The sequence below is a fragment of the Carassius carassius genome, chromosome 28, assembly GCF_963082965.1.
Source record: "Carassius carassius chromosome 28, fCarCar2.1, whole genome shotgun sequence".
NCBI lineage: Eukaryota > Metazoa > Chordata > Actinopteri > Cypriniformes > Cyprinidae > Carassius > Carassius carassius.
This window is the reverse complement of record NC_081782.1, coordinates 1297299-1314798: the sequence shown is the minus strand read 5'-3', so window position 1 is coordinate 1314798 and position 17500 is coordinate 1297299. Positions and strand designations below refer to the sequence as shown.

General features: G+C 34.3%; 1 protein-coding gene across 2 annotated transcripts in view; it reads right to left on the bottom strand.

The window, feature by feature from the left end:
- LOC132107663 (chloride channel protein 2-like) overlaps positions 1-17500 on the bottom strand; it is a 61003-nt gene that overhangs the window by 36604 nt on the left and 6899 nt on the right. For both annotated transcript variants that reach the window (XM_059513779.1, XM_059513778.1), the window contains exon 2: positions 2381-2516. In XM_059513779.1, the coding sequence (XP_059369762.1) occupies positions 2381-2516 (136 nt within the window). The remainder of the gene's footprint in view (positions 1-2380; positions 2517-17500) is intronic.

Sequence of the window (17500 nt, the reverse complement as noted above, 5' to 3'; positions counted from 1 at the left end):
CCTCCAGGAGCAGTGCTTGCAGGTTCACCACTTGGTCTTTTAAGGGTGTAGTGGGAACCTTGGGCACGTAGCCATGCCGGGGCCTCAGGATTACCCGGGAGTCAGCCGGCCCGAACTCTAGGCACGAATCGTCGACCGAATATGCATGCAGGTCCCCTACCCTCTTGATGGAGGCCAGTGCAAGCAGGAGCAGAGTTTTCAATGAAAGAAACTTTAGCTCAACTGAATGCAAAGGCTCGAATAGGCCCTGCTGTTGTGATTTAAGCACTAGAGACAGGTCCCAAGAGGGTATACAGGGGGGCCGGGATGGATTTAACCTCCTGGCCCCTCTAAGGAACCTGACGATGAGGTCATGCTTACCCAGAGACTTCCCATTCACGGAGTCATGGTACGCAGCAATAGCAGCAACCTGGACTTTTGAGGGTGGAGGGAGACAGCCTTCGCTCCAGCCCTTGCTGCAGAAAGGACAGCACGACCGCAATCGGACATCTTCGGGGATCTTCTCAGCGAGAAGAACACCACTCGACAAACAGGTTCCACTTCAAGGCGTAAGCGTGTCTCGTAGACGGTGCTCTTGCCGAAGTGATGGTGTACGCTACCTCTTGGGGTAGGTCACCTAGAACCTCCGCGTCCCGTCCAGAGACCAGACATGGAGTTTCCAAAGGTCTGGATGCGGATGCCAAATGGTGCCCCATCTCTGAGTCAGTAGATCCTTCGTCAGAGGAATTGGCCAAGGAGGGGCTGTCGCAAGGAGCACTAGTTCGGGGAACCAGGTCCACGTGGGCCAATACGGCGCTACTAGCAAGACTTGCTCCTCGTCCTCCCGGACTTTGCACAGTGTCTGTGCGAGAAGGCTCACTGGGGGAAACGCATACTTGTGTAGGTCCCGTGGCCAGCTGTGTACCAGTACGTCCGTGCCGAGAGTTCCCTCGGTCAGGGAGTAGAACAACTGGCAGTGAAAGGTCTCTGGAGAAGCAAACAGGTCTACCTGAGCAGCTCTGAACCACCTCCAAATCAGCTGGACCGTCAGGGGATGGAGTCGCCATTCTCCCGGTAGCATTGCTCGAGACAGCTCGTCGGCTGTACGACTGAGCAGGCCTGGAATGTGAATGGCACGAAGTGACCTCAGAACCTTCTGACTCCAAAGGAGGAGGTGGCGGGTGAGTTGCGACATGCAACGAGAGCGCAGACCACCTTGTCGGTTGATGTACGCAACGGTCGCAGTGTTGTCCATTCGGACCAGCACATGCTTGCCTCTTAAAGGGTTAGTTCGCCCAATTTGCAAAATTATGTCATTAATAACTCACCCTCATGTCGTTCCAAACCCGTAAGACCTCCGTTTATCTTCTGAACACAGTTTAAGATATTTTAGATTTAGTCTGAGAGCTCTCAGTCCCTCCATTGAAGCTGTGTGTACGGTCTACTGTCCATGTCCAGAAAGGTAAGAAAAACATCATCAAAGTAGTCCATGTGACATCAGAGGGTCAGGTAGAATTAGTTGAAGCATCGAAAATACATGTTGGTCCAAAAATAGCAAAAGCTACGACTTTATTCAGCATTGTCTTCTCTTCCGTGTCTGTTGTAAGACAGTTCAAAACAAAGCAGTTTGTCATTTCCGGTTCGCGAACGAATCACTCGATGTAACCGGATCTTTTTGAAACAGTTCACCAAATCGAACTGAATCGTTTTAAATGGTTCGCATCTCCAATAAACATTAATCCACAAATGACTTAAGCTGTTAACTTTTTTAATGTGTCTGACACTCCCTCTGAGTTAAAACAAACCAATATCCCGGAGTAATTCATTTACTCAAACAGTACACTGACTGAACTGCTGTGAAGAGAGAACTGAAGATGAACACCGAGCCGAGCCAGATAACGAACAAAAGACTGACTCGTTCACGAGTTATTAATGACATCATTTTCATTTTTGGGTGAACTATCCCTTTAAGAAGGCTTTGAGACGGTTCAAGGCAAGGTGCACCGCTAACAACTCTGGGCAATTGATGTGCCACTGCAGCTGCGGGCCCGTCCAAACCCCTGAGACTGCAAGCTCGTCATACGTTTAGTTTATATTCGAAGTAGATTGGTCTATGTGAAGCGATATTGCATTTTGCGTCGGTCACCGACATGCCGTCGAGAGTGACCGACTGAAAGCCAAACTATCTATATATATATATATACACAATATATAAACAGAACTTACGTTGCAAAGATCATATCTCATATTAAATCTGGCTGAAACTTTCTCTCATCTCATCCAGCTGCTGGTTTCTCATTAGATAAAGACACACATCTCAGATACTGTCTAAGACAGATGACATGGCACAGCTTGTAAAATCTCAGATCTACCTGAGAAGTGATGTTTGGGATGGACTTACTTCGACACCGGACACATCGTCCCTTCTCGTACTCCAGCAGTTTGAGCGGAGGACTGCGGTGACGACCATCCTCTCGAATCCGAGCGGCTTCTTCTCGAGCGTAAACACCCAGTTCCTGAGTATAACGCCCATACATCTACAGACAGAGAGAGAGAGAGAGAGAGAGACAGAGAGAGAGAGAGAGGGATATAACCCATGCACAGACCACGATTACTACATTAAAATACCGAACGATCATAAACTGATACAGGATCTCACACACACACCTCGTTATATAATCATATGATATATATGTAAGTGCTGTCAAATGATTAATTTGCATCCAAAATATGTTTTTGTTTACATCATATATGTGTGTGTACTGTGTATATTTATTATGTATTTATAAATACAAACGGTATGCATGCATGTATATATAAGTCAGAAAAAAACAGTTTATGTATTATATTATATATTTATGTATAATATAAAATATAGGAATATAAATATATAAATGTATATACTCTATGTGTGTGCGCATATATACATATATATATATATATATATATAAACATTGTATATAAATATTTGTATAAAATTATATTTAATTATATAATATAAATATGTATACATACATAATATTTAAAACATTTAAGTATAAATATATTGCAATGCATTTAAAAAAAATGAAAATAATTTTAATTATTTTAATTACTTCCTATATGTGATTTACATACAAATAATGTATTAATTTAATGCAATTTAAATAATACAATATTAATAATATGACATTTAAATAAATATTAATAAAATACATTTATTAATCTAATTTGAATTATGCTAAATTGCATCACATAATTATGTTTACTTATTAAATATACATTATTTTAAGTGATTAATAAGACAAACAATAAATAGTTTCTATAATAATACCGTAATGAAAAGTGAATGTGCTTGTACACTTTGTTCAGCTGATTCAGCATCTTTCGCCGAGGTTTTATTCAGATGACTGACCTCTAGAGCTCTACATTTCCACACACACCCAAAAGGCTAAAGGTCAAAGGTCAGTTATCATATTAGTCTTCTTCAGTACGGTGCTTTTTTTCTCTCTCTCTCTCTCTCTTTCACACACACACACATCCCTTCAAACCTCTTTGTTTCAGCACAGGTGCTTTAAGCTTTAATGGCACCTGATAAACTTACCAACCCTGTGTGTGTGTGTGTGTGTGTGTGTGTGTGCTGCTCTGTCAGCATTCCATACAGCAGACAGGAAGTGTTTTCCCAGAATTCCCTGCCCTGCTGAAAATTCCAGCTCAAACCGGCTGAAGGTGGAGGCTGATGTTTGGAAGACTGTGGCTGGTTTCTAAAAGCTTATTAACATTCAGCTCATAATAACTAAAACTACTCAAGATGTTCTGAAACACAGCAGGATCACGAAGATTTTATGTTTTAGAAATAAGTCTCTTCAACTCACCAAGGCTGCATTTATTTAGTAAAAATACTGATATATTTTTAGAATGTAAACATCTGTTTTATGTGTGAATCTGTGTTAAAGTATAATTTATTTCTGTGATGCACCGCTGTATTTTCAGCAGCTTTCCTCCAGTCTTCAGTGTCACATAATCTTCAGAAATCATGAAAATATGATGATTTACTGCTCAAGAAACATTTCAGATTATTATCACTGCGTAAAACAGTTGTGCCGCACATGATTTTGGTAGAAACTGTGATGCATTTTATTTATGTATTTATTTAATCTACTGTAACATTATAAATGTCTTGACTCTCACTTTAATGCGTCCTGAATGACTTCTGAAGAGTAGTGTAGAGTACAGATCATAATAAGTTAATCGGTTGCTCTTGGATCACAGGTAGATTGAATCCAGCGTTTCGTGAAGAGAGAGAAACAAACCGTGTGTTTCTGTTGATTCGTAAAGGGTTCGTGAGGTCACATGACCCACATCAAGAAAAGGGATGCTAAATAAACCCTTCAAAACAGGACTTAGGACGGCACGGACCGAAATACAGATGCAAAAATAAATCCAAACAAACGTGCAGCAACAACAAAGTCCCTGAGAAGTGCAAAGCTATGATTATGGGATGTATTTGTGTGCAGCTATGTGTTTGAAGCGACACTAATTGCAGCCGGGGGCAACATTTATAACCAAATCACCACAACAACAACAAACAGGAGTGAGACTACAAAACACAGAACTTAATCTGTTTTAATTTTATTGTAAAAACAGTTTGCATCTATATAATGTACTTTTAAATTCATACATTCATGTCTTAAAAATAAAAATTAATTGCTGAATGTTTCTTTTATAATTCATAATGTATTATATATAAAACATATAACGCATAATTTATAATGCATTTTTTTAATAGGCATGAATAAATATACTAGTGATGCACCGAAATGAAAATTCTGCGCCGAAACCGAAAATTTAGGATGCACTTGGCCGAAAACCGAAACTGAAGCTGAAAATGGCTTCTTTTAAAAACGTGTATATATATATATTGCTTGGATTTAATGGATCTGAATTGAAAAATCACAATATAATAATCAAACTTTTATTAACAGTTACATAACAAAACATAAAATATTTTTTACAATAAATATAAATAATAATTATTCTTCAAGTTTTATGTTCCATCAAATAAAATAGTTTTTTAAAAATTAAAATTATCTTTTTTTTTTTTACTTTTTCTTTTTAAAAAAAAGAGAGATTTTTGCAGAACAAATGTTACATATTGCAACTTTGGTGTCCTCTCGTATAGGGCTGTCACTTTTGTGAAAAAAAAAATCCTGTTCGATTTTTGAGACATAGGCAAAGTGTTCATTGAATCGTTAGTAAATTGTCTATATTTGGCGTTGATCCGTTTTTCAATGCCAAATATAGGCAAATCCACCGACAACTAAACAGGCATTAGGGCGAACGTAAAGAGGGCGCTTGAGACGCGCACAAGTCAGCAATGTGGACTGCCATAACATCAATGAACAACATTACTGAAGGCTACATTGATATTATGCACTAATATGCTCTGTCTGTGTGTGTGTGTGTGTGTGTGTGTGTGTGTGTGTCTGTGTGTGTGTGTCTGTGTGTGTGTGTGTGTCTGTGTGTGTGTGTGTGTGTGTCAGAACCTGCCGTTGCTGTGTGACGCGCGTTCGCTGCGAGCGTATAGTGACGAGCTGGACGCGCTCCGAGAGAAGGCCGTTAAAATCGATTCCCTGTTTTCGTTTTCGAAACTTGTGTTGGTTGGTCCGATCGATTGTGCAGCTTTTGTGACAAGCTTTTTTTTGATTGTGACAGCCCTTTGACATGCTTAATCTGTGATAGGCGGACGCGTGATAACAGCTTGACCGTGAGTGAAACCTAAGCGCTTGCTCACGGATGGGATGGGCGGGTGACATTCATTTTCGGTTTACGTTTTCGGCTGTTTTTTTTATGTCGGCCCGAGACCGATAATGCCATTTCGGCCGAAATTTCGGTGCACCCCTAAAATATACATAATGTTTATAAATGAATAACTTAATTACAATTATAATATATATATATATATATATATATATATATATATATATATATATATATATATATATATATATATATATATATATATATATATATATGGGTTAAAGAGTAGGTAACACAATATGCAAAAAGTTTATTAAATATATATATATATATATATATATATATATATATATATATATATATATATATATATATATAATTATTATTATTAATATAATTAAAATGTAATATACTAAAAATATTAATTAATTCTTTATTTAAAAAAATTATTAAATCTTAATATGTGATATTTGGCAAAATAAGATTAAAGTACTGAACAATAAGACTATTAAAGTTAATTTATGTTATTTTTAATAAGCATAAATAGGCATAAATATACATTATGTTTATGAATTGACACTTAAAAATAAAAATGTAATGAAAAAACTGTAATGAAATACAGTTATGAAAAAAAATCAAATTAATAAAAAAAATTGAAATAAGAGAGTATGTTTACTCATGTAATTTTATGTTTTTTTTTTATTCTATTTTACTGTTAAATAGGTTTATAAATGAATGTGTCCATGCATGAAACAATTTGAAATACTATAAAATATAAATTAGTATTAAGTTCATTAAAAATTTATTTACACAATGTGTAGTATGTACTATAACAACAGAACAGAACTTTCTTCAGTGTTTTTGAGAGAGGCAATATTGCATTTTAAACAAACATGTCAATAAGTACCAAAAACGTTCAGAGAACTGCGAGATTCAGTCAAAATCTGCCCTTAATGAGTCACACGTTCAACATCAATCCATCAAACACTGATCTGGAGTCAGCTGAACCTGACAGACCTTCTTACGGGTCACTGAACACATCCTTTAAACTCACACACACACTAGTGTTGCACGGTGCACCGATACTTCAAAAGTATCGCGATTCTCGGAAATTAAAAACATCACGATTCCTAAATGTATTAGTATCGATACTTCAAAGAATGACTGCGTTCCAGATTAGTAAGAGACGTATTTCATGTTGGTGAGTGCAACGCACTCTTCCAGTGCCTCCATATGGACGTCTGTGTTTTGTCTCCTCAAGCAAACAGCAAAAAAGCACCACAGCGAGATGCTGCATTACTGGCTTTACTAAACTGCTTTGGCTTTACTAACATGTGTGCATAATCGCATTAAATAGTTTAAATAAGTTGTTCAGATGAACAAAGCACGAGGTTTTCTTGCATAATTAACATTTTAATTGTTTGGTCAGACAGTTCATATATAATATTCACATTAATCGTGGATTAAACGTGGAGTTATGTTCTGTATGCTAAATATGAAAACGAGCGTATCTGCACAGCTCCGCTTTGCGCTTTGTATCTGCTGATTGCTGATCGAGATTTACATGCTTTGCTCACTGACCCTGTATACTCATTCATTTCGTTCATAAACGAGATGTGTCAGTTCATTAAACTCATTCACGAATGAGAAGATCTCTCGATCTCGTTCAGTGAAGGGTGGATTCGTTCACTACATTCAACAAATCACATGCTCCGTCACACCTTAAGTAACTCTTTGACAGGAAGAAACCGTTCACAGAGCTGTTCACGAGCTGCGCATGCGCTGCTAATAGCGCCGAGCTCGCGCGATACTGTGGAGGGAGGAACTTCAGTGAACGAGAAATATAAGTCAATGGATTAACTGAACGAGAAGGATTCGTTCACCTAAAGATTTGTTCACGGACAAACCATCACTAGTGCAGATTCATATAGACTATATTAAATATTTGGAATATATATTTTCGTATTTTATTAGGTTTTTTGATAAGGTTACAATACGAAGGTCTAAGTATCTTCCGTGATGTCCCTGATGCAGAGCCGGATTATCCATAAGGGCACTTGGGCACCAACTATTCACAACAACTAGGGGGGCACCATATGACACAAGCTTTAAAAATATTTTTCGTAAATCGTTTTATTATTAACTTGAAATTCTTGAAAGACCATACATAACTCGTTTATGAACACTAACTTAACAACAACAATAACAATAACAATAATAAATTAGAAATAAATAAAGATTACATGACCACTATCAGTCCCCCCCTTCCGTCCCCAATCTGTCAGAGTTGAGTTGGTCCACAACAAGTACGCGCAAATGTGTCATTTTTTTTTACGGCTACAGAAAGATAACTCGTTGAGTGTTTCTTAATTTTCTTTGTGGTGGAAACGCTGCCTAAATGAACCAAAACGTCAATTGAGTGGTTTTGCAAAAAGAAAGTTAAAGAAAGACAAGGACGCTAGACGTTTAGCTGATGCGACTTATAGTTGGGTGCGACTTATAGTCCGAGTGAAGGGCGATATCTAAGATATTGCTGCTTAATTTTATTAGCTTTTTTTTTTTACTTGAATGCCATTGCTTAAATTGAATTATTTATCTTTTGAAATTTAATCTTCTACGTTCAGAAACATTGTTTAATATAATCGCTGTTCATATTTTTATTCAAAGTTCAGAATCAAGATAAATTTATTACTCTTATGTTTCTTATGATAACCGAGATAATGATGCTAAATGAATGTCATTGCTCTAATTTATTTTTTTACTTTTTATATTTTGATATTTCATATTTTGTTCAAATGTTTAATATATCTGCTGTTCATATGTTCATTTTATTAGTGTGTTATATGATTAGAATGTTCTGGTTTTAAAATAAAGCACAGCAATGATATTTGAGAGGAAAAGTATCGAAAAAGTATCGAAATTGCAATTCTTGACTAGGTATCGGTATCGAAACAATAATTATGGTATCGTGACAACACTAACACACACACACACACACACGCACACACAGTTTAAGCGGTCACAGCTGAACATGTTGAAAGCTGAAATTGTTGGGACATAAAAACCATGGAGACGAAGAAAAGAGTGAAAAGAGAAAATATAGAAGAGAAACAAACAGAGACGGACACATGTAGAGAGAGAGAGAAAAGCAGAAGTAAAGCAAAGCGAGAGAGAGATGTTTGGCCGAGTAACAGTAGGGTTATTCATCCTGGGGTGTGAGAAGAATTTAAATTTTTCAGCGAGTGGGAGAAACGAACAAACCCAGAGAGTAGAACGACAGACGCAGGAAAGAAATGTCAGAGCAACCTCTTAAACACAAGCGCTCTCTCTTTTCTCATGTACTTCGGCGTGTGCTGCTGTGAAGTTCCTCACATCGCCACCAGCAGCGCTGTAGAGTCATCGACTTACATTAATAAGAAGATATGAAAACAGCCTTTTACTCAGTTATCTGAGCAGATTAATTTATAGAAAGCAGACATGAAACAACAAGTGTTTGAAAGGTAAAAAAAGAACCAGGGACGTCAGATGAAATTAAAAGCTGTTTGAAAGTTATTATATTTAGCAATAACTGCAGAAAGTTACTAAAAGTACAGTAGATCGTTTGCAGCTTTTGCGTTTAAGTTAACTAAAATTAAATCTAAACCTATTGAAAATATTTTTTGTTAACTGAAATATTAGATGAAAAACAAACTTAATTCAGCTTTCAAAGCAACAAGTTTAGTTTGTTTTGTTTAAATTGAAGCACTATAATTACTAACTGTAAATAAATAAATAAAAAATTAAATTAAACCTAAAAGAAATGGCAAAAGGACTTAATTTCCAAAAAAAATATGCTAAACTAAAATGAAAACTGAAAAAGATCAACATAAAAGCTAAATCAAAATACGATTTAAAAATATTAGCTGAAAATTGGTCTTATTTCAGTCAGTTGCCAAAGCAATGTTTCTAATATTTTTATTTTTTTTTGTTTAAATCAAAGCACTGAAATTACTAAAATAAACTAAATAGTACTAAATAGTTCTAAAATATTGAAATAAATAAAAACTAAAACTAAGATTGAAATAAAATCTATTAAACCTAAATAATAGTATATATATATATGTGTGTGTGTGTGTGTGTGTGTGTGTGAGTGTGTGTACACAAAAGCACTAAAACTAATTCATAAAATAAAAGTTAAAAAATTTAAATGGAAAATTTAATAATAATAATAATAATAACAACAACTTCAGTTAGCTGCCATAGGAACATGTCTAATTTTTAAATTTAGTTTAAAGTGACTAAAATGACTAAAACTGACCATTTAAATATAAATACGACATGCTATATATAATACAAATATATTTAAATATGACAATTTGAAATAAATTAACTCTAAATGTTAATCTTCAACAATAACAAAATGAAAAAAAGTGTTCCAACAAAATTACAAAAATTTAAGCTAAAATTTAAATGAAAACTTAAAATAAACAAAGGCTATTAAAATATTATTAAAACTGTAATAATATATAAAAAACACTTAAGTAACATTAATGCATAAAAACAGTTCTTTATTTAAATCTCGGCGTAACACTCATTTTAGGGTAGCTTTTAATTAAACATTTGTATTTGTATTATTTTATTTGTTGTTTTGATTTGTATTTCTTTTCATATCTTTGCTTGTTGTATTTATTTAATACAGTGTATTATTTGTTTTTGTTCAGCGCTTTGAGATCTACATTTAAAGGCGCTATAGAAAATAAAGTTTATTATTATTATGGTTTCATTTCAGTTGCATTTTATTAATTTTATTTAGCAATTTAAAACTTGAGAAAAATGATGCAGTATGTTTTGTTAAAATAAAACACGTGGGAAAACTCGTTATTGGGAGAGAGACGGACAAGGTGAACTTTGACCTTGTCAGAATTGTGAAATCAACAGCTGCATCCATCATCCATCCGTGTGTGTGTGTGAGAGAGAGAGTGTGTGTGTGTGTTTGTGGTCTAGCTCTGTGGGCGACCGAACACTAAGTGAGCAGTTCCTTCTGCATGTGCTCAGATACATCACTGTGACACCATTCAGAGCCACCAAACACACACACACACACACACCCACACAGATAGAGAGAGAGAGGGAGTCTGTCCTAAAGCCTGTGAGTTTTCCTGCAGTGAATGGCACAGTACATCATGTTCAGGGTGAGTATTACAGCTGTGACAACACTGTACACAAAGTGTGTGTGAAACAACAGAGAAACACAAGAAACGAGAAGCATGACATCTCATCCAATGAAATGCAATAGCATATATTCAAGTCTGGCATTGGTCGTTTAAAGGAATAGTTCACCTAAAAATAAAAATTCTGTCACCATTTGTAAGATATTTTGAAAAATGTTAAAACATTTTCAGATGAAATATTCCTTTAATGTTAAAGTCAATGCATCCATGCAAAGTAATTTTTTTTCCACATAATATACACTAAACTATAACTATAATTTATGTTCTGCTTTAAAACTAAAACATTGTTTTACTACACAATGTCAATAAAAATAATTTTTATTTTTTTTACAATTTAAATGTAATATAACTTAAACTTAAGTTGCCAAAGCAACATGTCTAATTTCCACTTGGTTTAAGCTGAAGCAATAAAATTACTAACATGAAATAAATTATTTTTTTATAAAATTGAAATAAAAAAATAGTACATGATTTTTAAAAAATAATAATAAAAAAGAAAAAGCTAATTAATAAAAAAAAACAAAATTAAAACTGAAAATATAAAAATATAAACCCCATCAATAAAGTAATTAAAAAATAAGACAAACTATAATAAAATAACATTGAGAAATTTAAAGTTTTCAATTTTCAATTTTATTTTGCAATTTAAATTAAGTGTCCTTAATAAATTGATGCAATATGGTTTTAGTTTGTAGTCTGTATTTTATCCATATGCATATCCTTTCCCGAGCTAAAACTTAAACATGTTTCTGAAATCTTTACATACTGTTTCCGGGTCAAAACTGACCCGGACGTGATAGGCAGGTTAAATAATTTACTGTGACCTATTTACTCCATTTGATCTTTTGTTGTTGTACTGATGTAACTTCTTTTGCACTGCTGTGACAATTTAAAGTTTTGTTTGTTTGTTTTTTTGGCCAATAAAGCACATTAAACTGATTTGCACTGTGTGCCGAGTCAGCTGTCAATTTCTAATGGACTTACAAAAAAATAACATTCCTTCTGCAGAAAGAGAGAGAAAAAATAGAAAAGAAGAGACGATGTGCTGCCATCTCTCCACAAAACACACACACACACACACACTGCTTTTGTCCATTAAGTTATAAGAGGTGTTTTCTTAATCTGAATTTAAAAGGGCAGGCTTGAAAAGAACAAGAGGGCAAAAAAATAAATGACAGAACAATGGAAAATATACGAGATAAGAAGTTGAAGGAAACACTGATAAAGAATAAACAGACGGAAACAATATTATTATGAAGTATGACCCAAGACACGCGTGCGCACACACACACACACACACACACTTGACTTTCTGACATAAGGGAATTAACAGGAATTAAGTTTTTCTTCACACGTGATGAGATAATTCTCCATTTACTTGAAACACAGATAAGACTGTGTGTGTGTGTTTGCATAAAGCTCAGGATTTGGTTTCATATTTGTGTCTTAATTCTAAGCACATAAAAGCTCAAGGAACAAGAACATACTCTGAACCAAAACAATAAAAAAAACAAGCAACAATTACACAACATTAACTCTAAAGCCTCTGAATGTAATCGAGTAGAAATTCCTTCTGAGTCTCAGGTCACTCTGACATTTTATTTAATTTTTTTCCACAAAGAGGACAAATACAATTTTAAATGTTTAAAGTTAAAACAAAAGTTAATTTGACAAAAAATAGAATGTGTGTACAAGAATGCAAATAAACATATGCAAAAAAAATAAAATTGAAAGACATTATACATAATATTTGCAGTATTTAAGATGTAGTATCTAAACTTTAAAGTTAAAAGTTTAAAGCTAATTTTCTAACATAAAATTACATAACATTTGCTCAAAAACATGCAAATCATTTAAAGACTTGTTAGAGATGTCAATTACAACTCTATAAGTTTAAAGTTAAAACTAAGTTCATTTTTAAAAATTGGATACATAATATTTGCACAAACACCGATTCAAATCATTCAAATGACTTTTCATTTTCAGAAAAATGTAATCAAAACGTTACATGTGTGACTCACTGACTCACACACACGGGTAATATCTGAAACTACTCTGAAAAGTGCTATTTTATCACTGACATCTGAAATTCTTATCGGTTTAAACTAGATAATGCTGATTTTGTAGCTGTGAGAAATGTGTTTCTTTTTGACTTAAAGTATTTATAACAGTGACCGCACATGATAATCTGACATCAGATCCATGCAAATCCATAACAGATAAAATCTGTTCTTTCTACAGAGGTTTGTGTGCGAGTATTAACTGTGTGTGTTTCACAATGGCTTGTGCAGGAATGTTTTTCTGAGATTATCAAGACATTCTGTGAAATGAAGACTTTCACTTAATCCACGCCTCTCTTCTCAGAACTCAGGTACTGTAATGACACAGCGTGTCCGTGTGTGTTTTCATGTACACAGGTGTGTCTGTGCGTGTGCTCGTGTAAGAACAACCACAAATGCTTTATTTTTGTAACAAGTAATAACTACAAGTAAAGTGATACTAATTTAACTACATTTTTCAGTAGTGTGACAGTTTCCAAAACAGTTTGTTAGTGGTGTACTGCACTTCTTTACAGTTTTTGCCATATTGTATTGTATAAACAAGCAGAGATAATAAACACACATATTAAAATGATTAAAAAATTAATTACAATGAACAAGTACAACATGTCTGTTTATTATTACAAATATACCTGTAGTTATTGCTACAAATATACCTGTGCTACTTATGACTGTTTTTGTGCTCCATTATATATTAAAACATTATATTCATTGAATTCTGAATAAATGTGTATTTTTGCATATTAAAATTATTAAAATGTTAGATTCAATAATATTATTTTTTATAGCAATAAAATCATTTTTTTAACTTAAATACTAAATATATTACTTGTATTTATTATACATTTATTATTCGTTTTGCATATTAAAATGAATAAAAAGTTAATTGCAATACATAAAAGTAGAATACATTTATATTTTCGCATTATAAATGATTAAAATGTTAAATATTATTAACATATTTTTGTGTAGCAACAAAATGAATTAGTACTTTTCAACTACTGTATTGTATTTAGGATAAATGTTTCTTTCTCAAGTTTAATGTTGTAATCATATGTTACATCCTTATAGGCTTTTGTGTTCAGACTGCAAACATATAAATAATATTGCACAGGAATAGTTATTTAAACATTAGTTTTAAAAGATATTTTAAGACATTAGTCGATTAACTCTTCAAACCCTGTGACCCGATGACAGATGAAGCGATCAAATGCATGTTTTCACCAAACAAAGACACTGTTTCTGTTTTGGAAAATCTTTGGTTACATTTGACACTTCGAAATGCAGCGATAGACACATTTACAATAAATACAGTTTCCTCCAAACATGCTGCTGTGTGCATCCACACAAAACTTAGACTTCTGTCTCTAATGTCCACAGGACACTGTTCCTGAAAGTCCAGCCAAAGAAAGAGCAAACCTGAGATTCAGTGTGATTTTCCAGCAGCTGACTCAATTTATTTGTGCAATAAGGATCAAAAGAGTTACAATGTAGTTAAAATTTAAAGAACACAAATTACAAGCGTTTTGCAATAAGGTCTTATTAGTTAACTGAAGGTGCTTATATTAGTTAATTGTATCTGTTAATGTTACAAAAAAAAAATGGATGTCATTTTTTCAATGCACGGTGAACTATTAAAAAATGCATTAAAAATAAATGTGTCTTTTATAGTTTCTTTTTAGATGATGCATTAATGTTAACAAGAGATCTTATTGAAAGAGTTGGGTCACATCTGTGTTTACGTTATAAATAATGATACTTTTCTGTCCCATTTTATTTGCATAACGATTTAAGAACAAACAAAAAAACATTTTGATTATAATGCAGAAATAAATAGATAGATAATGAATTTTTGTCCAAATAACTGTCATAGCATTTGTTCTATTGTTGTTAAATTTACTTTGACAAATACAAATAAAAATATTTTGGATGGGAATGAAAACAAATAGAAACAAACATTTTTATTATCATCATTATTTTTGATAATTCTAAATAATGTCACCAAGCAAAATGGTCCAATAGTCACGAACGGCTTTACTCTCTTAATAAAATATATCTATAATATTTTGCTTATTTTTTCTTTTAAATGATGTCAAAATGTATTTTAGAAAGAACAACGTCTATGAAGTTTAATCTGAAATGCATTCAAATCCAGTAACATTTGTTTGTTTGTTTTCAATCATGCTGTGAAACTTTTTATACAGATCTAATGATAATTTAGTAGCGTTCCATTGTTCAACATTAGTTAAGTACATACCAATGACGAACTTTATCAGTTAATATTATTTAATGGTCCCGAGCTAACATTTAGCTATGAGTAAAAACAGGACCGTATTTCTGTCTCTGCCTCTAAAACTTCTCACAAACCTTTGTACATTTTCATTAAGACATTATTTATTATATTTTTTAACCCATGGAACTGTCGGCTGCTTTTAGATGTAGTATATCAGCTTTTATTATCCTTAAAGGGCATTTCAGTCATAAACAACGTAGCGTACACACAAACACACATTCTGTTCGGTGAACAACACCCTCATTACATCTCACACACCTGAGTGACCTGTGTGTGTGTGTGTGTGTGTGTGTGTGTGTGTGTGTCTGTGTGTGTGTCTGTGTGTGTCTGTGTGTGTGTGTGTCTGTGTGTGTGTCTGTGTCTGTGTGTGTGTGTGTGTGTGTGTGTGTCTGTGTGTGTGTGTCTGTGTGTGTGTCTGTGTCTGTGTGTGTGTGTGTGTCTGTGTGTGTGTGTGTCTGTGTGTGTCTGTGTGTGTGTGTGTGTGTGTGTGTCTGTGTGTGTGTGTGTGTGTCTGATCCGTCTCACTCTATTCATCACGCTTCCCGTGAGAGACGAGAGAATGAATGAATGAATGAATGAATATAAGAGAAGAGTAAATCTTTCACTCCCAGATACCAGAGAGAGAGCGAGAGACAGAGAGCGAGAGAGCGAGAGCGAGAGAGAAAACGAGAGAGAGAGAGACAGAGAGCGAGAGAGACACAGAGAGAGAGAGACAGAGAGCGAGAGAGAAAACGAGAGAGAGAGACAGAGAGCGAGAGAGACACAGAGAGAGAGAGACAGAGAGCGAGAGAGAGAGAGACACAGAGAGAGAGAGAGACAGAGAGCGAGAGAGACACAGAGAGAGAGAGACAGAGAGCGAGAGAGAGAGAGACACAGAGAGCGAGAGAGAGAGAGAGCGAGAGAGAGAGAGACAGAGACAGAGAGAGAGAGAGAGAGAGAGAGAGAGAGAGAGAGACCATGATAACATCAGCCCATTGGTCCAATAGAAGCATCTAAAGATTGATGGAGCGGCGCTGGACACGGTCCAGAAGAAAGCTGTTCTTACCCAGCTCACACACACACACACACACACACACTTGGAGGAGGGTGTTCTCAACTTTAGTGCTGCAGGAAATTGAGAAAGACCCACAGAAAGAGAGAAATGAGTGCTCGAGGCTGTTTGCAGGTGTTCAGAGAACTATAAGCAAAGACTGAGATTGTGTACATGGAATCACACAAATACATTCTGATAGCAGCTTAATTAATTAACTCCCAGTAAACACGTGAACATAGACAGAGGCAAACAATATCTACTTAAAAATCCCAGTTTTACTTGAATATAAATGTGTGTTGGAGCTGTGTGTACACATCAACTCCATAATTATAAAAAAATCATATAAATCCCCAAAAATCATAACCTCTTTTTCAAAACAAACTTTTGGGTGATGTCACATAGACCAAGGCCCCTCCCATGACTGTTGATTGACAGTGGTGTTTAACCTAAGCCCCGCCCTGGGCGAGCTGTTAACAGTCATCCATTGAGAGGGGCGGGGTCAGCAGAGCTCATTAGCATTTAAAGGGACATGCACCGAAACGGGTTGCTGGGAACAGAGCTTTTTTTGACAGGGTTAAAAGGATGTTTTTTTTACAGTACCACTGAGAAATTTTAACCAAAGTATGTCATAGATTTTTCATGAAGATTCTAAAGAATCATATCAACTTTTATAAAAAATAAATAAAATTAAAAAAAAAAAAAAACAGTAAAATGATGATATATTATTTTAATTATGTAAAGAATGTTTACATCAAAGTGTTTGATTTAATGCTTTAAAATTTATGGTGATTTGTAAAAATAAAAAAATTACAAAATAAAATACGTACAAAGTTGTGCTGTATTACAGTAATGAATCGAGAAAAAGGGAGGAAAAAATCCAGAGAATAATTTCTAGATTAATTATGGAATTAATTAATTTTAATGTAACAAATAAATAACTAAATAAGTCAAATTACTTTTTAAAGAAATTAATCATTTTATTAAGCAAGGACAAAAATAAATTGATGAAAAGTAGGCAGTAAATCAATTTTTAATGTTACAACAGCATTCTATTTCAAATAAATGCTGCTTTTTTACTTTATTTTCATCTGTGAATCATATATATATATATAAAATGCTTTCCACATTGATAATAATCAGCAATGTTTCTTGAGCAGTAAATCATCATATTTTCATGATTTCTGAA